Here is a 27,853-nt window from a genome sequence, read left to right on the forward strand (position 1 = left end):
TATTGAATATACCATGGACTGCGAAAACAAATTTGTCTTGAAAGAAGTATATCCAGAATGCTCCTTAGAAGGGGGTATGGCAGACGTCGTCTTACTACTTTGGGCACGTTATCAGGAGGGACCAGTTCCTGGAGAAGGAAGCACATCCTACTTGGTAGAGGGTCAGCCAAAAAGGGGAAGACCTTCAAAGGAGATGGATTGACATAGCGGCCGCAACAATGGGCTTAAACATAGGAACGACAGTGATGGCGCAGGACCGGGCCATACGTCGTTCTGTTGTACACGGGTCGCTAGGAGTCAGAGCCGACCGCTGGACACCTAACAACGCATGCGCGGCTCGGGCTGGGCGCAGAACGCTGGGCCCCTGGGCGTAATTCAGCGTTCTTCCTTTCTTTACTCTAGTAGACGCGTAGCTGAGCCCGTGCGCAGGCGCGCTGTGGAAGGAAGCGGCCTCCCCCGCCGAATCTTGCATCTGCGTAGTTGGTGTTATTGTGACTCTACGGCCGTGGCCCCGGATGTTGTGGCTGCCGGCAGGGGATGGCTGAGCCTGAGGGGGTGGCCGCGGCCCCTGGCCCATCTTCCGGGCCGACTTTTAGGGGCCGCCGTGCTGTGTCAGGCTCCTGGGAGCGGGAGCGGGAGCAGCTGGTTGAGGCGGCGCAGCGGGCCCTGGTGGAGGTGTTGGGGCCTTACGAGCCTCTGCTGAACCGGGTGCAGGCAGCCTTGGTGTGGGAGCGGCCAGCTAGGAGCGCCCTGTGGTGCCTGGGGCTGAACGCGGCTTTCTGGTGAGAGAACTGGACGCTCGGAAACCCTCCGAGTCACGAATTCATCAGGTTTTTCTCGGGCTCTCTCTCTCGCTTTTTTTTTTTAGCTGCACTGGCTTTTTTCTGTATCTGCCTGATTTTGCATCACCTCCTTCCACCGTAACCCGCCGCCGGGCTTCGGCACCCCAATTCTCCCCTGGACCTACCAGCTGCCTCCTCTCTTTCGCACATCTGGCAGGAGGTTCTGGTACCATCTTGAGCCGCTGGCAGTGCACGAGGGCGCCTCTTCAGTGAGGGAAACCTGTGCCCCTGTAACACCCTGGGCTCCCTTCTCATCTCTGCTCAAGTGGTTTTGAAGAGTGTCTCCAGAGGGGTTGGTAAAGACGTGAGGAATGAGGTCTTGAAAAAATACCCGTTGGTGGGATAATAAAGCAAACTCGGGCGATCTGAATTAGCGTGTTGGGTATTATCTCGCCCAGTCAAGAAAGTCTGTGAAGTCTGAGTGTCAGTCAGAGCCTCCAAAGCTGTAACTTGAAAGGAAAGTATAAGCTTTTTACAGAATAGTTGTGAAATAGTGATTGTGAGCTTTCACCCGTTTCAAAGCCATTTAAGATTGCAGTTCCTCCCTGTTCCGAGGAATTAGACATCCTTAGCTACGGTTTATAGGCAAGGAAATTAAGGATGGCTAATTGTGCGTTTTCCTGAGCTGGACAAGTGGCACTATAAATATGCTTGGACAATGTGTATGTGTGAAATGGAACTGCTGTTCCTCTCACTTGCTTGTGATCACCTGGAAGTGGACTTAGGTCTTCATTGGATCTGCCAAGCATAGTTCGAATTTGTTCATAAGTGAGGAAGTATTATTGATCAAACTCAAAGGGAACTGATTGTAGGAGAGCCTCTACCTCGCTATCTTGGATAATCCTGAGACGCAATGAAGTATGTGTTTTTAGGTTTTGGTTTTTGGCTAAAATTAGCTTTTCTCTTAAAAGTCTTGCTTTTAAAACCAAAACAGTTGTTACCCTTTGCCTGAAAAGATTTTCAGTGATCTGGAGCAGAAGAAATAATTCTAAGTTCATTGACAGAAAGACAAAATGTTCCACTATGAAGTTAATCCTCTCCCAATTTGAAGGCGTCCCAGGTTAAGGGTGTCACAGAAATCTCTGGTGTTTGCCATTTTCAGGGTTTTTAGCAAATTTGACGATAAACTTTGCCTACTGCATTCTTCCCTTATTTTCTGGTAGTGCTTCTTCCTTGACTCCCAGGTGTCTCGTTCCCTCCCGTTGCTCTCTGTCAAAAACCTTTCACTGTAGCACCTCATTCAGGAGCATTTTCCAAAATGACCTTCTCGTCCTTTCCTGCCACGTCCCATCACAACCCCTAACCCCAGCCCATCTAGTCAAAACTTAGTTTCCCACAGTGAATTTGGTACTCCTAGGAAGAAAACAAGTTGGTCCTCATTAAACAAGTTGCATGAAAGTGTGGCTAGTTAATGTATAAAGACTTTATCAGGGTTTAAATGAATTTAAAACCAAGGATTTGTTAATACAAATAAATTGGTAGCATGAGTGTTGTTGCTTCACAAATGCCTGTTGCCTGAGAGAGGTTTCTGAAGCAGAATGTGGAGTTGAGGTCTGTAAGGAGCTGCTCTGACTGGGAAGCATCTTTAAAAGTTACAGCTACCTTTAATTTGCTGGCACCTGACAGTGTTTACTTAAGTTTACTACTATACTATGTTTAGAATCTCACTCAGGACCCCTTTTTGTACTCTGGGTCTTTTAAAACATTGTTGTGATTGGTCTTTATCTCTGGTATTTCCTGGTAGCTTGCCTGCTGTGTATCCAGAACACCCTCTTGTTACGTTCTGATCACACTCTAAGTAGGTGGAGAGAGAGAGAGCAAAATGAGGGTGTAACTCTTGAGACTGAGAAGAACCGTTGGGTATGCCATAGGAAGGAAGCCATTTATGGAGAGAACTCATAACTGAGGAGGGTACAGAATGGCTGAGAGAGTGGTAAGGCTGCAGAGGTTAGGGTAGTCTGGCATTGGAGTTCACAGAATTGTTTGTTTTGGGAAAAGAAATTCCTTGGAAGGTAGTTTGAGGTTTAAAATGAAAGTTAGAGTTCACATTCCAGTAGTGTCATATTGAATGAATACGAATGTTGACCTTTCACTTAGGAATGCTGAAGAGTTAAATGCTCAGACTTAAATGCTTGGGAAGGAGAGGAGAATCAAGTCAGAAATCAAATCTGAAATATTTTGTTTTTCTTTCATTTTTTGTTTTGAATAATGTACAACATTAACTGGGGTATTTTATACATTTTGAGGTTAGAAGACTATATGAAACCAAAAAATCAAACCCGTTGCTGTCGAGTCGGTTTTGATTCATAGCAACCCTATAGGACAGAGTAGAACTGCCCCATAGGGTTTCCAAGGAGCAGCTGGTGGATTTGAACTGCCGACCTTTTGATTCGGAGCTGAGCTTTCAACCACTGCACCACCAGGGCTCCAGAGCACTAGATAGGAGTACCAAAAAAAATCTTCAGAATTCAGGTAACTTTCAATGTTCTATACTTGTGAATGTGCCTTCTTAACATCTTAAAAAAAGGAAATAATAAAAAATGGAGATAGATGTAGATACCTTGCCACTATAATATTTCAAGGCTTTCACTTTTTTTTCAGATTCCAGAGAAGGCATGATGACCAAAGCAGAGATCTTCCAGCTTAGATTGCTTCTGATTACTGAACTGTTACTATGTCAAGGATAACAACAGAGATGTCAGGTCTTCCCTTCCAATAGCTTGTATTTTCATTAGCCTCAGCCTCATCTGTAAATGAGTGATTTGGGAGAATATCTGAGTCAACAAGAGTGTATTCTGACAGGATTAGAAAATAACTGGTTCCATTAACTTTTTGGTTTGTCTCATAATGTGGGAGACAAGGGGAGGGTGAAGGAACCCTGGAAATGGGTGTGAGCTCCAAGCCCACCCCATTCTATCAAGTGTATACCCTGCTGAGATCCTTTCCAGTTTTTAACATTCTATGATTCTAGGTGACCTCTGAATTGGGAATATTGATTCAGAGCAATCCACAAGCTGATTTCTCTGTTGAGATCTCTGTTGGGCCTGCTTTTATAGTCAGTAGTCTGAGTCAGGAAACCCTGGTGGTGTAGTGGTTAAGTGCTACAGCTGCTAACCAAAAGGTCAGCAGTTTGAATCCATCAGCCCCTGGTTGGAAACCCTATGGGGCAGTTCTGCTCTGTCCTATAGGGTCACTAAGAGTTGTCGACTCAGCGACAGTGGGTTTGGTTTCTTTGGTTAGTCTGAGTGAGAAGCTCTGGTGGCACAGTGGTTAAGAGCTACTGCTGCTATCCAAAAGGTCAGCAGTTTGAATCCATCAGCTGCTGCTTGGAACCCCTATGGGGCAGTTCTGCTCTGTCCTGTAGGGTTGCTATGTGTCAGAATCGACTCAATGGCAATGGGTTTAGTCTGAGTTAACCATGTTAAAATTCTAGAAGCTATTATCAGATCTGTGTTTTCACTAATGAAAAAAAAAAAAGGTGTTTATCTCCCTCACCAAAAAATAAATAAAAACTGGAAAAGTGATTAAGCATACACAGCAGTTCTGATTCAAAGGTTAGAATTTAAGTAAAAAAAAAAAAAAAAAAAAAGCAATAGGTAATGAGGAGGGCCCATGTAAGTAGAGGCATTTGTTCTTTTTTTTTTTTTTTTAAAAACTCTACATATCAAATTTCAGATTAAATCTATTGAGAAAATATTTCTGATAATAGTCTTTGGAGGTTTCTTTTTGTTGCTTTTGGTAGCCAGGAAAACTCCCAAGTATGAATTTGCCTCTTTCGCCTTCAGTTTTTAGCAGTCCTAATTGTAAGATTGGGTGCTTTCTTAATTTCTCACGGTAGGTCATTAGCAACTAGCTGGTTTTGTTTCTGGTTTTGTACAAGCAACAACTATGGCAACGTGATGCAGATTGGGTTAATTTTATCCTTCTAATTTACCAGTGGCTGGCTCATTAACAAGAAGCTCCGATGGCACAGTGGTTAAAGTGCTTGGCTGCTAACCAAAAGATTGGCGGTTCGAACTCACCAGCCGCTCACTGGGGGGAAGCTGTGGCAGTCTACTTTCATAAAGATTACAGCCTTGGAAACCCAATGGGGTGGTTCTCCTCTGCCCTGTAGGATCACCATAAGTCAGAATTGACTCGATGGCAGTGGGTTTTTAGGTTTGCCTCGTTTACCAGACAGTTCTGTACAATAATGGGCTTTCTGTCCCTATAGGATAGAATTCTTGTTCTGAAGCGTCACAGAGACAAACTTACTCTGTAATAACAAAGGAATCAGACATAGTATCTTCTTTGATTAAAAATAGACATGTGGTCATTACTTTGTTCATGATTATGGCAAACTCTAATTTACATGTACAAATAGGATTGATGATACAGTTAACTTTAAAATGGTTATAGTTGGTCCTGAAATTTTTTATGATCTTTCTGGATACTAGATTGATATTGCAAGGGAAATCTTATTTACACTGATAAGTTAATTGCATTTTAGCCCCTGACAAAGGGGACGGACAGTTTACAAAATGAAAATATACAAAATAATCAATCAGTGGATATATAAAATTTCACTCTCACTAGTAATAAACAAAAATCAAATGTAAATGGCAGTGAGTTACAAATTTCTGCTTATTAAATTTTAAAAACAATAATATGTAGTTCTGGGAGAGATGGGAAAATTGAATTTTTCTCTACTGCTGATAGGATCATAAATTGGGCAGCCTTTCTGGAGAGCAGTTTGGCAACATACATTAAGATACTTAAATAGTTAATACCTACCCAGGGGTTGAAGGGAATGTGGAGTGATTACTAATAAGTATGGATCTCTTTTTGAAGTGGTGAAAATGTTTTAAAATTAAGTAGTGGTGATGGTTGCACAAGTCTGTAAATATACTGAAGATGACTGATTTAGATATTTTTAAAGGGTTGGTTTTATGCTGTGTGCATTATATCCGAACAAAGCTTAAAAAATAAAGTCAATAACTCTTTGGCCCTGTAATTCCATTTACAGCAGGTAATCATAGGAAAGGACAGAGATGTATGCTCAGTGATGTGTATTTAAGCTTTGCTTTATTAAATTTTTTTTTTTTTAGTACATGAAGAATTGCAAACATCTTAAAAGTCCAATTAGGGAAAGGTTTAAAATATTAATTGTATATATGTATGGTGCAATCATTTTAAAATTTTTTGATGTTTTTCTGGTCTATGTATTAAGTGAAGAAGGAGGTTTCTAAACCATATACTTCCATGGTGCCTATTACAGGATGTGAATTAAAAAAAAAAATACCCCGTTCATTTTTTGGTTTATGTGTATGGATGATGGGTCATTTTTAAAACTTATTATAGAAGTTTAAAACGTGCACATAAGTAGACAGAGAAATATGTGCCATCATGTATCTGGCTTTAAAAAATTTCAACTCATGCCGAATTTTGTTTCTTCTAAACCCCAACTCTTTTTCCACCTCCTCCTTTATTATTTTATGGCAAATTCTGGATGTACAATCATTTAATCTGTAAATATTTCAATATATTATTTCTGAAAAATGCTTTGTAAAAATACATCACTGCCATTTTCACATGTAAAAAATTAATGATCCCAGTCAGTGTTCAAATTTCCAATTTTCTCAAATACTATGTTTTTAGTTTATTTGGGTCAGGATCCAACTGAAGTCCACATTTTGCAACTGATGGCTCTGCTTTTTAAACATCTGTTTTGCTCTGCAGGTTCCCTTTCCATCTTTTCCCCCCTCGCAATTTATTTGTTGAAGAAACCAGTTTGTCCTGTGAAGTTTCCCACAGACTGGATTTTGCTGATTGCATCCCGTGGTTTAACATGTTCCCCTATACTCTGTTTCCTGTAAATTGGTAGTTGGGTCTAGAGGCTTGGTCAGAGTCAGGTTAAAAAGAATTTTTTTTTTTGCAAGACTATTTCATAAATTAAAAAAAGAAAAAGAACCGTTGTTGTGGAGTCAATTCTTATTCATGGTGACCCCATTTGTTTCAGAGTAAAATCGCACGTATGGTTTTCAGTGGCTCTGACCTTTTGGAAGTAGATTGCCAGGCTTTTCTTTCAAGGTGCCTCTGGGTGGATTTGAACTGCCAACCTTGCATCTGAGCGCTGAACCCTTTGCACCACTTAGGAACTTCATTTCATAGATAGTTGTATACTGATGTCATTTCAATTTTCATCTTTAATTGCTATTCACATTTTCTAAACTTTCTCTAATAAACATGCTTACCTTTAGAAATCATAAGGAAAAAAAAAAGATTATTAAGAGAAAAAAGTAGATCCTGAGCTTACTATGGGTAGGAGGAGTACTGGGCTCTGACAGTGCCCAAATTTAATAATTCACGTGTACATAAGCAGAGTTGACTGTGCTTGTAGTTGTTTTTGCTCAGTTGGAAAATTCTCTTGCTGATTATGGTTGCTGAAAAAGGTTTTGCACGTTGTCTTATCAGACTTCTACATTGTTACATCTGCTTGTGTGTTTCTTGGCTTGGATGAGTAGATATTGCAGGAGTAAACTAATATAGAGGAATCCTCCCTTATTTTTCTTCTATTCTTTACTTATACTAATCTCTAAAGTACTTTATCTTCAATTATGTCTTATCCTTGCACATAGTTGCAGCAGAGTTTTGTTTTGTTTTTTTACAGGTGGGCTTCCAGATTACTTCCATAAAATGACAAGTATGGTGTGACTTTTGTGTATCCAGAACACACCAATTGAAATCCCTTTTTTATTTAGGAATTTAGTATTGAGAGCTGGAAGGAAAAGAGGAGGACACATTTATCTATCTTCTTTTATATTTGATAAATTCCTGAGGGAACATTAGTATTAATTGCTTAGTTACCTTGGAGGTGTCAACTCTAGTGCTTTGAGGTGATCTTGCCATTAATTAAGTTTTTATCTATTTGGAAGAAGCTGTTTTCCCAAGAAATGCTATTTTGTACCATATACAGAAAAACTTCTTCCTTTGACGCTCCTGTAACAGCTTGTTCAAGAAAAGGATACTAAACAGTACTCACTTATATCTGAGCCTAAAATTGATTTATGTGCCAGGATAATCTTGCTCCAGAAAATGCTCAGTTTTAGCCTTCGTGACTTAGAAAATACATCCTTCTTAAAACTTTACTGGCTCAGCTTCATCTGTAAGATGAAATCCCAATACTGAGTCTCCTAAAAAGCCCTTCCTGATCTGACTCCTGCTGCTCTCCCCATCTGCACTCCCTGCTTCTGTTCTTTATGTTTCAGTTCTATCGAACTGCAGGTAGTTCATTAAATATATCAAGGTAACTTCCTTTTCTTCCTGTCTGAATGTCCTCTCCTTCTTCTCCTCACCCTTTTGTCCTGTGTTCTTACCATTATCTTTCAAATCCCAGTTCAGGTGTCCTTTTCTTTGTTATTATCACCTTCTCATATTGTAAATACACACACACATAAATAAATACACTTGAGAGTAAGGTTCTTGTCTTATGCTTTTCTGAAACTGGGCCACCTACCACAAGGCCTCTGCATATAATAGCTGTTCAGTAAATATTTGTTGAATTGAGCTGAGGCATAGTTTTTGAGCACTGAGAGTTTTAGTCCAGGTCTTGGAGGAACAGTTTTTTTATTGCCGCTATTTTTGGAAGACCACCCTTTCTTCGGAGATCCTAATACGCTTTTCCTCCCTCAGGTTTATATTTGTGCTAGTAATCATGCTTTGGGAAGGGGAGATTGCAGACCGTCTGGATCACCTCCCTAGAGAGCCCTTTCAGGTACTCTGGGGAAAACCGCAGTTGCACCTCTTGCTGCAGCTGGGACATGGATGGAAGCAGCAGCTCCAGGGAGCAAGATACTCCAGAGCCGTTATCCTCGGCCTTGTTAAATTTGCTTGTTTGTATGGACGAAGAACTGGCTTTAGAGAGAAGATTAATGGCCTGGGGGAGCTCCAGAGGTTTACTTCTGTTATGCTGCTTTCATTCTTTAATCTCATATATAATTACAGTTTCCTTAAGTGGTGGCGTGGAAAAATTGGAATATGGATGTCACTGGTGACTGCATTTCTGAGTTCTTGTTTCCCCCCATCCCTCATCCTTTGTCTTGTTTACAAAATGTTATTTTAAAAATTTGTACAATTAACATGAATTCAGAGTCCCTCTGCTAAACCCTGTGCGTGTATATGTATTCATATATACACACAGATACTAAATATTCTTTTAATGTAGTAGGGATTATACTTAGTGTTGTTGTTCAGTGATTACATCAAATCATCAGATTAAGTGTTGAGTTGAGAAGCGGTCATTCCAGAGTTATCATTTATAATCAACCCTCCATCATCCTTACCCTCTTTTGAGCAGTTCTAAAAGGATCTCTAGTTGAGCTGAACGCGCTCTAATGTAGCTGTGTCAGTTTGTTGCCATACACTAAGGTCTAATTTTGTAGAAGGATGTTTGCTTTCATCATAACAACTTATCAAGGATGAGTTTCTCCAAAATCATAGAATCACAGGCTTTAAAGTTGGAAGAGTTTAAGAGGTTACTTAGTTTAGTCCTCTGCCTTTACAAAAGCAGATTCTTCTCTCTGCCCCACAGGTAAAATAGCTGAGGTCTGGAAAGGTTAAGGCATTTCCCCAAGGTGATATAACTAGTGTCAGAACCAAAAAACTAGAACTCCAGTCTGTCTTACACAGGGCCTGTAGTACATGTATGGTCTTTTTTGAAATTAGCTTAATTACATAATAATTTTTCTTCTCTTTCCGTTCTCTGTAGGTTCTTTGCACTGACATCTCTTCGTCTTGTGTTTTTGCTTGCATTCAGCTTGATGATTATTGTGTGTATAGATCAATGGAAGAACAAAATCTGGCCTGAAATAACAGGTGAGCTTGGTAGCATTTAGAATGATCTGAAATGGCCTTGTTTGTAATTTTTACTTTGAGTTTTGGGGGCTTTCGAGGGGATGTGTGGAGGTGGGGAACATCTTTTGATGTCTCAATTATTTGCTTTTGTAGACACTTGAAGGCCTTGCAGTTTCTTAGAGCTGGATTCCACACTTCCCATTATTACTCAGCTCAAGAAATCTGCATGTACCAGCTCCATTATTCTTACCTCTGAATTGATCTAGGCATAAGGACCTCAAACTTGTTTGATTTTTATAATTCTCTTCGTTGAATTATATATACTTTTATAAAGTATTACATCTACTGAGACAGTATCAGTTTACCTCTTAAGAATTTTTAAAAATTGCCTGTGTGCAAAGCATTAAGCTAAATGTTATGACTTATATAAAGTACTCTAAGATATGGTTCTTTTTCTCAAAGATAATACATTGTTTCTGGGTGATAATACCTAAACATATGAAAAGTCGAATGACAGTCACAGAACAATACCAGAGATGTCACAGTGCAGTATGTGATCAGTATATTTGTCATGTATCTGGGGCTCTACCACAAGCATTGCAGGTGGAGAGAAAAGTGTGAGTTTTCCTAGAGGGGCCTGTAGCTTGATTAGGCTAAGGAACCAGAAGCTGCAGAGCCTCATCTGTGAGCAGAGAACTGATCATTTTGACTCAAGTGAAGAGTTCATTAAAGGGAGTGCTAGGAAATAAAACTGAAAATATGTTGGAATTAGATTTTTATAAGGCTTTAAAGTTAGGTTAAGAAGTACAGACTTTATATTATAGGTAATGGGTGGTCACTGAAGATTTTTTAAAAATTAGAGCCAGATGCTGAGATGATAATTTAAGGATTAACATTGCATCATTTTGTGGGACCACATGGAGGAGCAAAAAGGGGAAGGAGGAAGTCCTGTCAGGAGACTATGGCAGTGTATATGTGAGAAATAGAGAAATTTCCTGAAAATAAATGATAGCTGGTTTGAAAAGCTGTGAGAAAGGAAGATATAACAAGACTGATGAATAGTTGGATATGGGGTTAGAAGAATAACGAATAAAAGCTGACTTTCAGATTTCCAGGCTAGGATAGTGGGAGAATGGCATTACAATTAGCAAGTATAGGCAAAGTCAGACAGGGGAGTTGATTCGGGTAGAGATGAAAGAGGAAAATTGATGTAGGTTTTATACATGTTAATTTTGAAGTGTTGGTAGGATATTGAAACCAGAGTTTACAGCTTTTAAATGGATTCCTATCCTTTTTTGCACAGGGATTTCAAGGAATCATATAGTCTGCCAGCCTGTCTTGTGGCTGGTAAATGTCAAAAGACTTCACATCATTCAGGGTAGATAACGGGTCTCTTCAAAAGAGCAGGCAGATTCCTGGGGTTCAGGTAGTTACCTTGGTAGCCCAGTACACATTGACATGTATGAGCAGCCCAGATGTACTCAAGAGGTGGGATGAACCATTTTCCTTCTTGTACACTTTGGCTTTCAGCTGAAATGATTAGAAGGAGGAGAGTGGTCCATTCAGATACCTCCCTAGAGAAATGAGCAGGCATAAGCCATCATTCCCTTGTGTACAGCTCCCTAACTCTTGCAGTATAATGTGGTGTCTCCTCTGTATTGGCTACTACTGTTTTCTTTTCCCCAAACCTATTAAAACTTGAGTCGTCAGACCAACAGCCTAACATTTTCATGTTTAGTTTTCCCTACCAACTAATGCTGGTGTTTGTTTTAATATTGTAGTGCCAAGACCCGACGCGTTAGACAATGAGAGGTATGGAACACTAATTAAATCCCTTTTTGTTGCTTAAATGGTTCTTTTGTTGTAATATGTTGGTTACGTTGTTAACCCCATGTTCTGGACACACAGTGTAAGCTGTGAACTTTAGGCCTCGCCTATTCCACATAATCATTTCAACAAATCCTAAAGTTCAGGCATCTGTATGTTGAGATGGCTGTTGTCCTTTGATCTTTACGAGAGAAGTTTCTGAAGAAGAAGCCTCATAACTTGACATGCCAGGGCAGTGTGAAAACTTAGAGGCAACTAACTTCATTTGTTTCCTGGCTTTAATACCAGGTCATTTAGTGTTTTCTGTGACCTCCGGCTATTTAAAGTTCCTGGTCAGAAAACACATTGGTTCCTGGCATTAGCAAGCGAAAGACTCCTCTGTGTCTTAACAGCTCCCGCATTCATTTCTCAGCTCATTCACCCTGTATATTTAATTCAAGAAATTTTTCTCTGCTCTGGTTGATTTTGGTTTTGTTTTATTTATTTTCTCTCTGAGGGGCACACCCACCGCTGCCTCCTCCCCCTCAGCAGCAGTGGTGTCCGACTGTGCTTTACTTTTATCCCTGGATTGTAATCACAGTGAATTACAATGGTCCCAGTACAGGGAAGAAGATGTTTCTAAGCACAAAGGGCCTCAGTGCTGGTGGCAGGTTTATACATGTGGATTAGGGTGCTTGCTCATTGGGTGGAGTTGTCAGAACAAGTTTGCCCTTCTAGTCCCTAAATTCAAGTTTCAACCTGGTGAGCCAAGAAGAAAGTCATGCTTCACCTCCAAAGGACCTGGAACGCCCCAGTCCCCTATTTAAACCCGGAAGCATTAGCTGCCTACGCAGCAAGATGGGGGGCCCTCAGCACCCTCCTTTCACAGCTCCCCCTTCTCTCTCCCGTAGCTGGGGCTTTGTGCACCCTCGGTTGCTCAGCGTGCCCGAGCTCTGCCACCATGTAGCTGAAGTCTGGGTTAGTGGGACCATTTTCATAAGGAATCTTTTGCTTTTCAAAAAGCAAAACCCAGGCAAGGTAAGACTCTTCCCTTTTTCACTTTCATCTCCAGCCTCTCAGTTTAGTTCATGCTAGACTGAAACAGCTCCTTTATTACATATCCTCATTCTAGAAAGAAAAGGCTGCAGTCTTTATAGAGACAAAAGGAAGTGGTAGGAGGGGGCTTCTGACCAGCCACTAGGACTAAGGCAAGGGCTTGATGACTCATTGTTTGGTGTGCTTGCCACTCGATGTGGCCATCTTCCTGCCCCAAGATGGAAAAAAAAGCCTGCTTGTGTGCATTGTGTCATATTGAACATGTGGTAGGTTGCTGGTTTATTTTTATTTTTACTTTGCCTTTAACAAAAACCAGCACCTGCTTTTGGAGAGAATTTTTGGCTAAGTCCTATTCAAACCAATTTCCCGGCATGAAAGGTGAAGCCTTATGTGGTTAGCCACATAAAAGGAGTTTGAATAGAAATGGACCTTCTTCTTTCCCCTGAAACAGAATCAACATTGGATGTGAAGTGGCTACATCTGTCATTCTGACATGTCCACACTTGACTTGTAAATCATAAAGAATCATTTCCATCAGATCTCCACCTATCCCCCAACCCCACCCCAGATCTGTCTCGTGTGGCAGAAACTTAATACTATTTCCTGACTCCCCCAGTTCTGCTTGCTGAGCTGTGGGATTCTGACCTCACTGGCCATCTTGGGCCGCTACATCCCTGGGCTCCTGTTGTCCTACTTAATGCGTAAGTACGGCGTATACTCCGCCTAAGACCTGTACCCTCCCCATGGCCTTTCCAGCCACAGCTAGCTCTGGGGCTAGGGAGAGGGCTTTGAGATTTTGGTTCTCCAGGAAATGACCTTTTCATAATATTTGTATGACCTGTTTAATGGCATGAAATATCTTTCTTCTTACCTGGCCCAGGCTTCACATGTACAAAGTCCTTTTCTTACCAAGTTGGTAATGAGGGTCCACTAGCATATGCTGTACTGGCAACTAAAAAGGACTGACAGTCCCTATCTGAGGAGGGAATTTTTAGAGTCAGCGTATTATATAACAACAGAACGTAACTCTTAGGGGATCCTCTGCTAGGTTCTGTTTTCCTCTGGAGCACTCTCTTCCCCCCCGAAGCACATTTTTATAAGTTTAGTTACTTCCTGTTGGCATATGCACTGCTAAGCTGGGGCTGGAAGAACTGAGTAGCAGCGATGTATCAGGACCTCACATGATTCCTTGTGTAGTTTCTGAGGCATTTTTACCATTTGGCTTCATTAATGGGTCAGTGACACCCATTTGCAGCTGACTATACTGCCTGGGTTTGTTCTCGGCCTGTCAGCAGCTTATCCTGCCTGCCTCTGCATCGCAGAGCCCCGTACTAGGGCCTCTGGGTGGCTGCAGAAGTCCCTGCCCTCACAAACCCCCCAGCATAGCAGGGAAGACTGGGGAAGCAGAATTAAGCAGAGAGCTTACAACTAAGTGTCCAAGTCCTAAGGAGACACAACAAAGGGACAGTTAGGATTGCTTCATGCAACCCCTTCTCCATTTTGCCACTATTTCCACCTCCTCTCAGTTGTCACTGTCATGATGTGGCCTCTTGCTGTGTATCACCGACTATGGGATCGAGTGTATGTGCGGCTAAAGCCAGCTCTGCAGCGGCTGGACTTCAGTGTCCGTGGCTACATGATGTCCAGGCAGAGAGAAAGACAATGTAAGTGCCATGGGAAGGCTGACTTCCACTTGGGTAAGTTGGAGAAGAGAAGGAGAAGGTGTATGTCTAACATAGTGGGTAGGTCCTCGAAAGTAGAAGTGGGGTGGGAGTGGGGGGGTTGTAGGTGAAAGTGATACTCTATTCCAGGGAAACCTATGTAGGTGTACCAATTTTTCCTGTTTGGAATTCTACTCTTTGACTTGAAGCAAATCTGAGAAAAGTTGTCCAAGTCAAATAAAAGGCAGATAGTAAAGACTCCCTAGTGCCAGCTGCTATGTCTGAAGCACTTTCCATGTGCCCAGCACTGAACTGGCTGCTCTACATAGTCTTATTTAACGTTTACAAAAGCGTGAGAAGTGGGTGGTGTTATCTGCTTTTTACAGTTGAGGAAATTGAGGCTTACATAGTAAATGGCAGAGTTTCTAAGCCTGGCCTCTTCTCACTACTGAAAACTGCTTTCCGAAGGTGATTAGAAACTGCTAGCTCAGAGAGCAGAATTGTCCTTGGCTGAGAGCGATCCAGCACATGAAGGGCAGTGGTGCGAACTTTTTCCTCTCTTCTGTGGTCTTATCAGGTTGGGTGTTTCATTAAGCCCTGGCCTTCAGAGAGATCTGCATGTGGCCACCAAGACCCAGCTTCCCCTGGGTCAGCCAGCTGAATAGTATCAGCCCTCCAAAGCCTGATTTAACCAAGGTGGGGCATCTCCCTGTGCCCTCCCTGTGATAGTGTGTACTTACACATTGACATTGGGGCTGCCTTTAGCAGATCCTGAGAGTTGTTGGCAAGCCTGGTAGTTGATCATTTGACCAGAACAAAATGTGTGGGGGTTGGTGGAGGGAGGGATGTTAGAAGAGAGATCTTTCTCTCCTATGTTATCACCCCATTTTGGCACTTAGGCTCAGCAATCCCAGCCACCCTCAGGCATTGTTGTTATGTAGGCTTAGGCCATATTGAGAGTGGTTCTTCCTTTTATGTCCTAGTTTTTTGATGTTCACAGGGAGCCCCCCCCCCCCCCGAAAGGTGTCACTGTCTTCTGCTCTTTCCACATAGTGCGCCGCAGAGCTCTACACCCGGAACATGCCATGGACAACCACAGTGACAGCGAGGAGGAACTTGCTGCCTTCTGTCCTCAGGTATCTTGGGTCGGGGAGCTGCTTTACCGGCCAGCTTTCTTTAGCTCCCTGTGAACCATCTGGCACTTATATTTTGGTAGAACCAGGTTTCAAGCTCATGATAGGCTCTCCAAGCCTCTAGACAGACACCCTTTGGCTCTAAGAGCAGTAACAGGGAGAGAAGCTAGTGTTAAATTGGAACTTTGTACCTAGATCTTAATCTGAGCGCGGTGACCATCAGATTCTTTCCCATGCCTCCTTTTAACCCCAACATAATGGTAGAACCTTTGGAGCTGGTATGATCATCTTGTAAAAAACCCAGGTCAACCTTAGGTCTGGACAGTGTGTGGATCCTCCTGGCCACCTGAGGAAAGTATTCTCTGGACCATTTATTTGCTTGAAAAAGTGGCTAGTTGATTCCCAAGACTGCTTTCCTTCCTGTGCTCCAGGAAGGATGAATAAGGGTGTTTCCTTAGGGGAGCAGCTTAAAAGGGGTCAAGATTTTTTTTTTTTCTTATTGTGCTTTAGATAAAGGTTTTCACAACAAATTAGTTTCTCATTCAACAATTAATACATATATTGTTTTGTGATATTGGTTACCAACCCCATGACATTTCAACACTCCTCAACTGTGGGTTCCCCATTACCAGCTCTCCTGTCCTCTCCTGCCTTCTCTTCCTTGCCCCTGGGCTAGTGTGCCCATTTAGTCTCATCGTTTTACAGGCCTGTCTAATCTTTGGCTGAAGGGTGAACCTCAGGAGTGACTTCAATACTGAGTTAAAAGGGTGTTCGGGGACCATACTCTTGGGGTTTCTCCAATCTCTGTCAGACCAGTAAGTCTGGTCTTGTGAGTTAGAATTTTGTTCTACACTTTTTTCCAGCTCTGTCCGAGCCCCTGTATTGTGATCCCTGTCAGAGAAGTCGGTGGCAGTAGCTGGGCACCATCTAGTTGGGCTGGACTCAGTCTGGTGGAGGTTGTGGTAGTTGTGGTCCATAAGGCCTTTGGACCAGTCTTCCAAAGGGGTCAAGGTTTTGACTGAAGTCCCCATGCCCACCTGGTTACACTGATGGTCTGGGGGCAGCCTTTAGGACCAGCTGTATTAGTAAAGCTGTACCTGGGGACTGCACCTGGTTCCGAATGACATCATCTCCTCAGGCTTGTCGGTCTTCTCTTTTCCTAAGCTGGATGATTCTACTGTTGCCAGGGAATTGGCCATCACAGACTCTGAGCACTCGGATGCAGAGGTCTCCTGTACAGACAACGGCACATTCAATCTTTCCAGGGGCCAGACACCTCTAACAGAAGGCTCTGAAGGTGAGGGACCTTGGACCTGAGTTGATAATGGATCTGGCTGTTGCCTCTCTGCGTCCCCAGGCTGGTGAACGGGATACTGGTGCCCCTGCTTGTCCTGTTTTCTGAGCTGTGGATCAGGTGGCGGAGTAGCCTTAGTGGAGCGACTACAGCCAGGGTGGCACTGCTGTTTTCCTTGAAGCCCTCAGTCCTTAATAGCCTGGTGTTCTCACCTCACAGGTAGCATAGTGGAGGAAGGGAGGGGAGTTCTCTGGCCAGTAAAGATCACAGCCATCTGTAAATGGAGGGGAAAAGCTGACCAGTCCTACAGGGTTTGCTTCACCCAGAGAAATCTGTAGTGGGGAAAACATGGTTATGTGGGGCTGAGTCTTTGTTCGGCTGGGGCACAGCTGCCCTGTCTCAGACATTTCTATATTCTCCCAGACCTAGATGGTCACAGTGATCCAGAGGAATCCTTTGCCAGAGACCTTCCAGACTTCCCTTCCATTAACGTGGATCATCCTGGCCTTGATGACGAAGACGACACCAGCATTGGGATGCCCAGCTTGATGTACCGTTCCCCACCAGGGGCCGAGGAGCCCCAGGCCCCTCCTGCCAGTCACGATGAGGCTGCACTGCCGGGGCTTCTGCTCGGGGCCCTGCCTGCAGGATCCAACCTCACCAGCAACCTTGCCAGCCTGGTGTCCCAGGGCATGATCCAGCTGGCCCTGTCAGGGGCCTCCCAGCCAGGCCCCTCAGGCCCTGCTCCCCGAAGAGCAACAAGAGGCTTCCTCCGGGCCCCCAGTTCAGACCTGGACACAGATGCTGAGGGGGATGACTTTGAACTTCTTGACCAGTCGGAGCTGAATCAGCTGGACCCTGCCAGTTCCAGGAGCCACTGAGGCAGAAACTCCTTTTGGGGGGGCACTGTGGTTTAGGTTTTTTTCCTCACCCCGTCCCATTTTAGGTGAAGGGGCAAGGGAAGAACCCAGGTCCCGTCCCCTGAATTATATTTGTACGCTGAGTGGCCTGGCTGATGCTCAGAGGCCTGCTTAGAGAGGATACTCCCCTGCTACCAGCTGGATACTGTGTGAGCTCGGTCACTGACCTGAGAGTGTGGTCCCCAAGGGAGGCCTTTCTCCAACAGGGTGGTACTTCTGGGGAACAAAGTAGTCAGGGGTATTGGTTCCCCTTTGAGGGGTGCTACTGTTTCCTTCCAGGTATGGGTGCTTGGGGGCCCTCACTGAGAGAAGAGCCCATTCCTTCCTTCCTTCCGTTCATCACCTTCCTAGAGCCTCCAAAGTCAGGCAGCAGCTGGAAGAGTTACATTGTCATTCTCTTCTGTGAAATCATGATTTGGTTTGGGTTTTTTCCTAAGCAAGCTTGTCCTTTGGTTCTGCACAGGAGGCCTGCCGCTCCCCCGCCTCTTCAGCCCATCCTCATTTCTGGAGGCCTGACCTCCAGTCCTCCAGAATAATGCTTGTGAAACTTAAATGTGAACACGATGGGGGGACGGGCCTCTTCTGCATCCCCTTGGGCCATGGGGGTCAGTAGGCCAGGAGGGTCAAGGAGTGCTTCTGCACCTTCTGGTCTCATCGAAGCCCCTGGAGCTGCCTGCTTGTCTTTGGTGCTGTTAACCCCTGGCTCCATCTGACCATCAGCCTGAGCAATGAGCAAAGCAATACCATACCCATTTCTCTGTTCCTGCTCCTTCCCCTGCTCCTCCTGTGGAGAAGTAATAACTCCGTGGAGGACGACAGAGTAGCACTTTACAAATGGCCCAGTGGCATTCATACCAGGAGCCACCAGTTCTCTTGCACCAGCTGTTCTTAACTCTACTGCTTTTATTTTCAGCTGCTTCCTGTCTTGGCAGGGCCTCCTTTAAGGATGAGCCCAGTTGGCAAAAATGTGTCTATAATCAGCAGAGACCCCTCCAAGGGGCGTCTGTCCTGCTGCTCCTAGTAAAATCATGTGAGACAAAACCCAGAAAAGCTAATTCTAAGTCTGTGCCAGCCCACAGCCTTCTGGCTCCCAATCAGAGCTCAAGCCAAACTCTTCTTTCCTCTTTCCTGCTGCATTAACCCTTTGCCAATCCTCAGGGACCACTCCCCCAGCACCCCCATACCTGGGTGAGGGATGTTGGACAGAGCCCATTTTCATGTGCTGCAAGTGGGGGTGTGCAAACATGTTTGCTCTTGGTTGCTGGAAGGGTACAGAGGCCAGAAAATGAAAATAGTTAACAGAACGGAGAAGTAGGTGCCTGTTACGCAGTTGCTTGCCTTTGTGTGAAGGGTAGGGGTAACGGCACCCCCTGGTTTAGGGTTCTCAAACATACTTGGGGCACCTCTCAGAGCCCAGATGTCTTACAGGTGGGCTCTGATGTGGAAAAAATGGGAGGTGTGAGAAAGGAATGGGATTTTGTGTGCATGAGTGTGTGTAGCTTCGGGCCTTGGGAATTGTGAAGAGGAGGGGAGGAAAGCAAGGAGAACAAAATCTGTGGGAGCTGTTTCTCATACCTGGGGGATCCTGCTCTGAATCTCCTTAGTCCTCCACTGTGAATTGGGGACGGGTGGGCGGGCGGGCGAGTGCTGGGGAATAAATCTTGTATGAGAACCAGGCTTTAAGAGACTTAGTATTGAATGGTGTCCTACCCTTGAGAAGTCTTGTATTAATCTGAGATCTCGTTAATTTGAAGAGGTGACAGCCTCAGAAGAGAGAAGCACGTGCCCGTCCCTGTTTTTCCTGTGAGACTTAACAGTCACCATAGTATGAGGCCACTTCGCTTCCCCCGGAGAGCGCAGCATGAGAGGAACCTAGGCTGCAGTTCCCTCATTTCTAATTCTTAATAATACTGTCTCCTAAACGTGAGAAGTACATTTTAGGCGCTAGTGAGATTTTAGGTAGCATAAGCCTTTAAAAAGCACCGCGCTCCTCCTCCACTGGATTAAGCTGCAGGGACAGCTGCTCTTCGGCCTTCAGCTGACCTCAGAAACTAGAAATACTTATTTCAGGCTCTGTCCCACTGGCCACTGTGGGCAGGAGTGGAAAGCACCTGGCAGGTGCTGTCGTGAGCTTGACCAGACCCACAGGAAGCTTCTCTACAGTCTTTGCGGCTTAGGAATAGCCCCCTCCAAGCGAACCGAACCTTGGCGATCGAACCACAGCGTGTGTTGAGCACCCCCTGTGGGTGAAGCTCCGTAACGGGCACGGACTGTGTAACGCTCTTCCTCTGGCGCTGACGCTATTAAAGTTTTCACAACCACCCCCTTATTGTTTCTGTTTTACAAATAATGAAACTGACGAAAACGGCACTGGACACGTCGCTGTGAGTAATCAGCCCTGTGACCTTAAGCAAGCTGCTTGTCCACTGCGGGAGTAGATCCCTAAAGTTTCCGTTCAAACACTGGGCCTAGCTCAAGGACACGAGTACGCGACTCAACCGGGGCTCGAAACTTCAGGCCGCTCTTCACCGCAGCCTTCCTGCCGGCGGGGAAGAAGGCAGAAGGTCGAAGCCGTGCGGCCCACCCGGCCCGCAGCTGCCCGGAGGCTGGAGGTCGGGCCCCAACGCCCGCGCTCCGGGCTGAGAGGAACGTGCGTCTCTGCAGCTTCCGGGAAAGGGCTTCCCCTCCAGCCAATCACCGCTCGCGTCCCCCGCCCCGGAAGAAGCCGTTGCCCCGAGCGACTACCACGTCCGGCTTCTAGGGTTTGGTGGCGGGAGAGGCCATGAGCAAGGGCAGGGCTGAAGCTGCGGCGGGAGGTAACGGGGGTGCCAGCACGGAGAAAACTTGGGAGGGGAGCGGTGAGGAGGTTCTATCGAATGACTCCCTGTCCCGCCTCCTCCCTCTCCATAGCCCCCGTGCTCCTCCTGAAATACCTGCAAGAGCAGAACCGTCCCTACAGCGCCCAGGACGTGTTCGGGAACCTGCAGCGGGAACACGGACTTGGCAAGGCGGTGAGGGACCCCCGCCCCCGGGACACCTCGAATCAGGCTGGAGCCCTGCCCTTTGGAGCTGCCACGAGCTTGCCGGCTTGTCGGGCGCTTCCGATCATTTGGTGAAATCCCCCCCACTCGGGCCCAAAGGCACTTCTCTGATTGTCCCGCCCCCTCCCCTCTGCCAGACTGTGGTGAAGGCGCTGGAACAGTTGGCCCAACAAGGCAAGATCAAAGAGAAGACGTATGGCAAGCAGAAGATATATTTTGCAGATCAGGTGAGGAAAACCTGCGCAGGTTATCACCCATGTGAGAACCCGACATTGGTTGAATCGACTCTTAGTATTACCTCTTCTTGGGAGCACAGAGGCATCCTCGATGCCTCTTCTGTCCCGAGTCTTCCTACTGAAAGCCACAATTTAGGTTTCACCACTTTGGGGAGAAGGTTCCTTAACTCCTTCAGCCCTGCGAGTGATTTTTTGGAGAGTACCAGATATTGCAAATCTTGCCTTCCCAGACGTGGGTTCCCATCTTTGCACCTCACATCAGCCCCACTTGTCTCTGGCAGGACCAGTTTGACATGGTGAGTGATGCTGACCTCCAAGGCCTGGATGCCAAGATCGTTGCCCTCACTGCTAAGGTGCAGAGCCTGCAGCAGAGCTGCCGCCACATGGAGGCTGGTAGGACTGGAGCCCTGGAAAGTACCCCTAACAGCAGGTCGTCCTGAGCTCAGGAGTTACTGAGTGTATGCTTTGTTGACTGCAGTTAATCTTGTTGCTGCTCAGATCCCTTTGCTGGGCTGCCTTAGGCAATACATTGAAATCAAATAGGCAAGACATGCATTTGGGTTCTGTACCAGGCCTGTCAGTGTCCTGTTCCCACATTTCCCTTTACTCCTGCACTTTCGCTGGCTATTGCTACATCTGCTCAACCACACACCCCACTACCACTTGTAGATGGAAGGGGAAAGGAAAAGAGAATAAACAGGTAATTCCGTAAGCCCTATGTAACCTTATTTTCCCGAGCATCTCCAGAACGTAGATTCCAGAGTAAGGCAGAGGCCTGGTCTCCCACCTCAGGGAGCGCTCACTGGGAAGGCCAGAGCCCCTCCCATGGGGGTAGCTGTAACCCCAGGGAGGTGTGGTTTCAGAGCTGAAAGAGTTAACTAGTGCCATGACCACATCGGAGATGCAGAAAGAAATCCAAGAGTTAAAGAAGGAATGTGCTGGCTACACAGAGAGACTGAAGAACATTAAGGCGGCCACCAACCATGTAACTCCAGAAGAGAAAGAGCAGGTGAGCTGGCCAGAGCAGTAGGGGTGGAAGGCTGGAGGGCTGCTTGTGCAGATCCCAGGTGAAGACGAGGGTTGACCCCCAGCTGGGGCTTAGAGGAACCTATGCCTTCTGTCTAGGTTTACAGAGAGAGGCAGAAGTACTGTAAGGAGTGGAGGAAGCGGAAGCGGATGGTAAGTGTGCTGGAGTGCCAAGGCAGGCGGGAAGAGCTTTTGGAAAACAGCAGTTACTGGGGAAATTGCTGCTTACTACCATGCATCTGCCAGGCAGTTCCCAGTACTGGCCATCTGAAAGGGCTTGTTTTCTGTTCTTGTCAGGCAACAGAGTTGTGTGATGCAATCCTTGAAGGATACCCCAAGAGCAAGAAGCAGTTCTTCGTAAGTGGGACTCTCCCCCTCCCCTGCTCTCTTTGGTTTTCGCCCAGAGAGGTCACATTCACTTGTCTCCCTGCCCACAGGAGGAAGTTGGGATAGAGACAGATGAGGATCACAACGTCAAGCTCCCAGACCCCTGAGAGGCCCTCTGGCAGGACTAGGGGATGGGAACAGAGGGCCTGGACTGGCTGCCTTGTTGAGGTTGGCTTTTTTGTTGCAGTTCCTGCTGCTTTCTGCCTCTGAGCAGAGCAGCGGGAGAGGGGCATAAACCAAAGTACCGAGTGGAGGGACAGAGGGCTGTATTCCTGAGTGATGATCACGTTCATTTCATTGAATACTTGCAATTCTCTCGAGCTTAGATCTGGAGCAATGCTGAAGGAAAGCATTTGGCAATATTTATTGTTATATAGTTTGATATAAAAATATTTAATTTCCTCTGGATAGTCAAATCTCCCAGACATCAGAGCTGAAGAGGCAGGGTGGGTACTTAGGGGTGGGGGTCTGGAGAGGCTACTATACACCAGCATTTGAGGAGCTTATGCCTCACCCAGGACTTTCCTGGGCTTGTGCACCCCAGGAGGCCTTTAGAGTTTATTCTGAATGCCATCACTCCACCCCCAAGTCCTGGGAGAAATGCAGGCAGTGCTGAGAGAAAGTGGAGACCCAGACAAACTTCATGAGCAGCTGGGAATGGTCTTGAGGCCCAGCTAATTTTCCAAAATTGTAACTTTAGCAAAATTGCATTGTGGTTTAGCAAAAATAAAAAATGTAAATACGTTGTGCTGTGTCACACTTGCGTTTGCTATAAAGTGCTACCGCCTGTGGGAACAGGGAGAGGCTGCTTCCCGCTACGGCCCAGAACAGGGGAAGAAGGGAGAGAAGATGGGGTATGAGGTGAGGGCAGGACCCTGGTAGCCCTGCGCTGGGGTGGCTGGAAAAGCCCTGGTGACCTTGGACTGGTCAAGCAGCCCTAGCCTCGGTATGAGGCTGCCTTTTGCCCTTCATGGCTATGGAAGTTTTTTCTCTTCCTCTTTTTCTCCCATCCAACTACTTTTGCTAAAATGGCCCAGCTTGGGCTAAATGCTACCCAAGAGACCCAAAACAGAGGTAAATAGTAGTCCAAATAGATGTAGCTCATAAGCAGAAATCTGAGACTTGGAGAAAGGGTTGAGAGGCCAGGGGCTCTTTGGGGTACCTAGAGCAGACCCCCATCCTAAGGACTTCTGTGAGGTGGGGGGGTCAAAGGGAGGGGGAGACTAGGTAGATTTGAGTTTTACAGTCAATATAATAAATTAATCAGAAGCTTTCACAACACAAAAACCCCAGCCCACTGAGGGTGAGGTGGGGGTGAAAGAACCAAACACCAAGTAGAAACCAGCTGACTGGTGTGAGGCGTCGCAGTCCAATCTCGTAGGCTTACCAGCTCCATGGCCAAGTAGGAGACTCAGGGGCCTCTTGTTGGCTGTTCTGAAGGCTTCCAAGAGCCAGTCAGTAAAGCTGGTTTTTCAGCTGGTGCAGGACGCCAATCACGATCTCTCGTAAGGTCTGGGCGGGACAGCAGAGGAAGAGACAGACCCTCAGGCAGAGGGCAAAGAGCGGTCTTGGGTAGTACCCATCTCAACCAGGTGTTCTCTTGAGAGTGCATTAAAAGGAGCTCTGAGAAGTTTACTGTGAAATGCCCCCAGAACAGGATGGAGAAAATGACAGGGACAGATATGTGATAAAGCAAATACAGTAAAATGTTAATAGTAGGACTTAGATGGTGGGTATATGAGCATTCATTGTAAAATTCCCTCATATGTTGCAGTATGTTTAAAATGTTTCACAATAAAAATGTTGGGAAACGATCAAAGAAAGCAAGAAGATCAACTGCAAGTTCAAGCCTCAGAAAAAAGCAACCAGACCTGAAAAGCAGAAGACCTAGAATACTGTTGATACAACTTCCCATTACAAATAATGGCAACAACAATAATTAATAATAATAAGCCTCTGGATACACTGTTCTAGTGGACCTGGGAATCCACATTTCCAAAAAACTAAAGTAATTCTGCTGCAGGTGCTCAGGCTTACACACTGAAGAGCTGACGGATGGCTAACGAGGCAGCAATAATGGGGGCTATACAAAGGCCAAGTGAGAGCTGGGCCTTGCACTGCACTAAGTGCATGCTGAAATCATACCTGCCAAATAAAACCAAAACAGGAAGATCTGGGCTAGACAACAAAAAAAAGAGAAGACAAAGAGTGCTGAAAGATCCAGAAACACCCTCAGGAAATCTAAAAGCTGCTACCATGCTTTTCTGAACAAATGATGGCTTGGGCCACTCTACCTAAAGGTAGGGGGACAACCCCAGGACCTCCACCTCTGTGACCATCACTGCCCCATACCTGAGGCTTACAGTGCTCCTCAATCCAACTGAAGACACAGGCTGACAGCTCCTGAAAGCTGGCCACAGAGATGGAGGCATTGAAGGACTGGAACAGGGAGTCCATGATGCCTTGAAATACGTTGAACTTGACCTGGTCAGAGACCTGGTCCTCCCCCTCATGGGGGTTGTCCTGATGCGCCTTCACAATCTGCTCATAGTTCCTGAAAGTGAGCAGGCCAGGGATGAGGTGCTGCAGCAGCTCAACCAGTGCAGCAAGAATGGTGGGTTACCCCATGTACCTCCCCAGGAGCCCCGGAAGGCTTTCGGGTGTATTCAACACCAGCTAGATACTGGGTTAGAAACGGTGACCCTCTCTCCTCAACCTTCATATATCCAACAGGCATTTTGTGAGTGTCTGCTACGTGTATGGGACAGCTGGGGACAGGGACCTGCCTCTAAGTGACAGGGCTACCTCAGGGAGCCAGAGTATTATCTATATTGTAGTTCTTGATGTGGCCTTTGGACAAAGGGAGGGTGTGAAGTGAAGTCTCACTCAAAGTCCCCTCAGAAGCTCTGGTTCCTCTGGTTCAACGCCCCCTTACACTTTCATGATCTTCAAGGCCGTGACATCCTTGCGTAGCGTGGACACCTCCTCCTCCTGCTTTTTCTTCTCTTTGTGCAGAAACTGGATGTAGTCAATGGCTGGGAGTGGGAAGAGGGGGTGGGCACAGAAGTCTCAGCCCGGGGGACAACACTGGTTTTGTTTCCCCTTCCCCCCAGCCATTCCATTCCATCCACCACACCAGGGCCGAGCTGAGTAGGTAGAAGGCACCAGCTTCTCTACACTCCCTGATACTCCCACCCCCTCCAGTGCTCTCCAGCGCCATACTCTTTTGTAGAACGATGGCTTTGCTGAGCTTTTGGGAGCCAATGGAGAAGTCCTGTTGCTGGCAGGTGGGGACAATGGTCTGAAGGTCGTCATAGCCCCTCTGTGGAGAGAACAGGAAACAGAGATTCCTTAATCCTCAGAGGTTAAGGCAAACTGGCACAAAGCTAAGCTTCCCTAACACCAAGTTCCATGCTCACAAGCTCAAAGGGGTGGGAAAGGGAGGCTGGGAGGAGGAAGGTGTTCAAGTTCAGGGACTGGATCAGCTGACCCCAAGTCGGCCTGGGACTGTCTGATAGGGCCCGGGCAGAACAAATCTGCAATCTGTAGGGCCCTCCTGCCCCGGGCTGCATGCACTGCAGGCCTCCCCACTCACCTTGATGGCATCTCTCCTCTTTTGCTCGGCCTGAGTGTGTGCTCGCCGCCGCCGGTCCTTGTAGGACTCCTTGTAGGACTCCTGGTGGTAATCACTGTCCTCGTCATCTATGCTCAGAGTTGGGGGCAAGGAGAGGTCATCCTGGGGCCCGGCAGGACCCAGCTACCCCACATTTACCCAGTTGGGAAGGAGAGGAACCTGGTGCCCAGAGATGGCAGATGTGCAGAAGAACCTAATATCCTAGATAAGGTGAAAGATGGTGAAACTCTATGTCTGGCAGTAGGGCTCCAGTACCCGCACATGGATGGTAGGGGCTTCCCTGTCTAGGAAAGATACTAAAATGATGGCATATCTTAGTTCCCCCAAGTAGGGGGATGGTGCTGCCTACCTGTGTTGGGGACTGAAGAGGCACTGGTAGAACCGATGCTATTAGCTCTGGATACTACACTCCCCTTGCGAGTGCCTTCTACAAAAAGCCCTGGAAAAGAGAGGTCCCAATCACTAAGGGGTTAGGGTGGGGAACACTTCCAAACCCTCAGATATCCTTGGGCACAATAGCTTCTTGATCCTTAAATGCTGACCTCTACCCTTCAACCCCAGGCCACTCACTTCCCACCATACCACCCTGCAATGTTGCTGTTCCTAACGTGTACTCTGCTCCATAGGCCTGCAGTGACACCCCGGCTCTTAACAGGGCATCTGGACAAGATGAGAGTGAGAAAATGACCCCAAAACAAATCAAACCCACTGCCATTGAGTCGATTCCAACCCAGAGCGACCCTATAGAATTTCCTAGGCTGTAAACTTCTAGGAAGCAGACTGCCAGATCTTTCTTCCGTGCAGCCACTAGTGGTTTTGAACCACTGACCCTTCCATTAGCAGTCTATTGCTTCAACCACTAAGCCACCAGGGCTCCTTAGAGAGTGACCAGCTGTCACTATTTCCATCACTTCCCTGCCCCAGAGCAAAGGGAACTGGGTGTCACTCTTCGTTGCTTCCTGCCCCGTCCTTCTGCTCCTCCCTCGCTGTTTCAAGCCAGCACTGTGGACTGTGCTCAGGTGTGGCTGGCAAGGTCTATAGGGCTGAAGGGAGAGTGTCACTTTGAGCTGAGACGGGTGGGGGATGGAGGTGGGGAGGCACTCACCTGGATCCAGGCTGTTGTCGCTGTAGGCATACTCCACCTGAGACACCAAGCAAGGAAGAAGCCCATCAGACCCCTGCCCCTGGGGGAAGGCGGTCCAATTCACTGTGTGAGCGCGCACACACACACACACCTGGGGCGTAGGGTCAGCGGAGTGATCCCCGCCAAGAGCCGACATGAGATAAGCCGTGGGAGCCGCCCCTCTCCTCACCCCATCCCCAGACTCCCCCTTCTCTCACACGGGCGCACACACACCTCATTTGTTTCCCCACCTTAGCAAGCGCGGGGCGCGAGCTGTCTTCTCTGTAGCCCCGGGTCCCGGAGCAGGGGGGAGACTTGGGGAAGAGGAGGGAATCCCCTCGTCTTCCGAACCCCCTACGTGCACGAGCCCGACCCGCCCTCCCCTCGCCGGCGTTCGCGCCCACGGGGCTTGCCTTGACCCAGGGGTCTTCGGGAGAGGCTACCGGCTCCGTCATCTTGAACCCACCGAACCGGAAACCAGCCAGTGGGCGGGCCCCCTGCCGCGAGGAAGAGGGCGGTGCCCCTCACGTGAGCCAAACCCACCAATCCGCAGTCAAGAGGCAGAGGGCGGGGGGCCAAGTACCGCGCACGCGCAACCCCAGGGTTTTAAAATACAGCCAGCCAAGTGCGCCAAGCCCGGAGCTTGGACTAAAAGCTAGTTTGAGGGGCGTCTTCCTCGTCCGTCCGCTCTCTCCCTTGGGTTAGGAGCACTGGAATGGCGGCGACATAAAGCACACCCTGTGAAATGGGGTCCTCTCCAAAGAGTCGGAATAGTGTCGCACAGTTGTGCGCACACGCGCTACGCGGCCCAGCCGGCTCCTAGGGAGCGTTTCTCCTGCTGTCCCACAGGCACCTGACAGCC

The 27,853-nt window shown here is 46.7% G+C and overlaps 3 protein-coding genes and 1 long non-coding RNA gene across 10 annotated transcripts; 3 read left to right on the forward strand and 1 right to left on the reverse strand.

The window, feature by feature from the left end:
* Nucleotides 1-453: 453 nt before the first annotated feature.
* Nucleotides 454-19,865, forward strand: RETREG3 (reticulophagy regulator family member 3). The gene is made up of 9 exons (XM_003414248.4): nucleotides 454-782; nucleotides 9,589-9,695; nucleotides 11,456-11,486; nucleotides 12,392-12,518; nucleotides 13,153-13,237; nucleotides 14,063-14,200; nucleotides 15,251-15,333; nucleotides 16,495-16,627; nucleotides 17,048-19,865. The coding sequence occupies exons 1-9, from the start codon at nucleotides 538-540 to the stop codon at nucleotides 17,503-17,505; spliced, it is 1,407 nt and encodes a 468-aa protein (XP_003414296.1). The 5' UTR covers nucleotides 454-537; the 3' UTR covers nucleotides 17,506-19,865.
* Nucleotides 789-4,431, forward strand: LOC135228085 (uncharacterized). The gene is made up of 2 exons (XR_010318344.1): nucleotides 789-3,314; nucleotides 3,444-4,431. It is a non-coding gene; the product is annotated as an uncharacterized LOC135228085 (long non-coding RNA).
* Nucleotides 19,866-19,977: 112 nt separating the features above from the next.
* Nucleotides 19,978-22,979, forward strand: PSMC3IP (PSMC3 interacting protein). 6 transcript variants are annotated; one of them, XM_003414247.4, is made up of 8 exons: nucleotides 19,978-20,360; nucleotides 20,455-20,555; nucleotides 20,723-20,812; nucleotides 21,103-21,214; nucleotides 21,685-21,830; nucleotides 21,947-22,000; nucleotides 22,145-22,204; nucleotides 22,285-22,979. In XM_003414247.4, exons 1-8 carry the CDS (start codon nucleotides 20,327-20,329, stop codon nucleotides 22,339-22,341), a joined length of 654 nt encoding a protein of 217 aa, XP_003414295.1. In that variant the 5' UTR covers nucleotides 19,978-20,326; the 3' UTR covers nucleotides 22,342-22,979. The 6 variants fall into 6 exon arrangements, with proteins under 6 accessions (XP_003414295.1, XP_023409484.1, XP_064127135.1 ...); XM_023553716.2 differs by having other exon boundaries at nucleotides 19,978-20,812; XM_064271065.1 differs by having other exon boundaries at nucleotides 21,947-22,979.
* Nucleotides 22,980-23,466: 487 nt separating this feature from the next.
* MLX (MAX dimerization protein MLX) lies at nucleotides 23,467-27,500 on the reverse strand. 2 transcript variants are annotated; one of them, XM_003414245.4, is made up of 8 exons: nucleotides 27,405-27,500; nucleotides 26,974-27,010; nucleotides 26,218-26,307; nucleotides 25,830-25,936; nucleotides 25,457-25,556; nucleotides 25,170-25,269; nucleotides 24,587-24,788; nucleotides 23,467-23,746 (listed from the first exon to the last, which is right to left on the reverse strand). In XM_003414245.4, the coding sequence occupies exons 1-8, from the start codon at nucleotides 27,444-27,446 to the stop codon at nucleotides 23,690-23,692; spliced, it is 735 nt and encodes a 244-aa protein (XP_003414293.1). In that variant the 5' UTR covers nucleotides 27,447-27,500; the 3' UTR covers nucleotides 23,467-23,689. The 2 variants fall into 2 exon arrangements, with proteins under 2 accessions (XP_003414293.1, XP_003414292.1); XM_003414244.4 differs by having other exon boundaries at nucleotides 27,243-27,461.
* Between the last annotated feature and the right edge of the window lie 353 nt (nucleotides 27,501-27,853).

The sequence above is a fragment of the Loxodonta africana genome, chromosome 18 (genome assembly GCF_030014295.1).
Source record: "Loxodonta africana isolate mLoxAfr1 chromosome 18, mLoxAfr1.hap2, whole genome shotgun sequence".
Classification (NCBI taxonomy): domain Eukaryota; kingdom Metazoa; phylum Chordata; class Mammalia; order Proboscidea; family Elephantidae; genus Loxodonta; species Loxodonta africana.

Excerpts from the sequence above, each read along its gene's own strand:
- RETREG3 (XM_003414248.4), top strand. The coding sequence starts at position 538 with ATGGCTGAGCCTGAGGGGGTGGCCGCGGCCCCTGGCCCATCTTCCGGG. Across the intron at positions 9,696-11,455 it reads AATCTGGCCTGAAATAACAG|TGCCAAGACCCGACGCGTTA; the intron begins GTGAGCTTGGTA and ends TTAATATTGTAG. Across the intron at positions 13,238-14,062 it reads CCTGTTGTCCTACTTAATGC|TTGTCACTGTCATGATGTGG; the intron begins GTAAGTACGGCG and ends ACCTCCTCTCAG.
- PSMC3IP (XM_064271063.1), top strand. The coding sequence starts at position 20,327 with ATGAGCAAGGGCAGGGCTGAAGCTGCGGCGGGAGGTAACGGGGGTGCC. Across the intron at positions 21,215-21,684 it reads CTGCCGCCACATGGAGGCTG|AGCTGAAAGAGTTAACTAGT; the intron begins GTAGGACTGGAG and ends GTGTGGTTTCAG. Across the intron at positions 21,831-21,946 it reads CTCCAGAAGAGAAAGAGCAG|GTTTACAGAGAGAGGCAGAA; the intron begins GTGAGCTGGCCA and ends CCTTCTGTCTAG.
- MLX (XM_003414244.4), bottom strand. The coding sequence starts at position 27,446 with ATGACGGAGCCGGTAGCCTCTCCCGAAGACCCCTGGGTCAAGGCAAGC. Across the intron at positions 25,557-25,829 it reads AGAGGAGAGATGCCATCAAG|AGGGGCTATGACGACCTTCA; the intron begins GTGAGTGGGGAG and ends TTCTCTCCACAG. Across the intron at positions 25,270-25,456 it reads AGCCATCGTTCTACAAAAGA|CCATTGACTACATCCAGTTT; the intron begins GTATGGCGCTGG and ends TCCCACTCCCAG.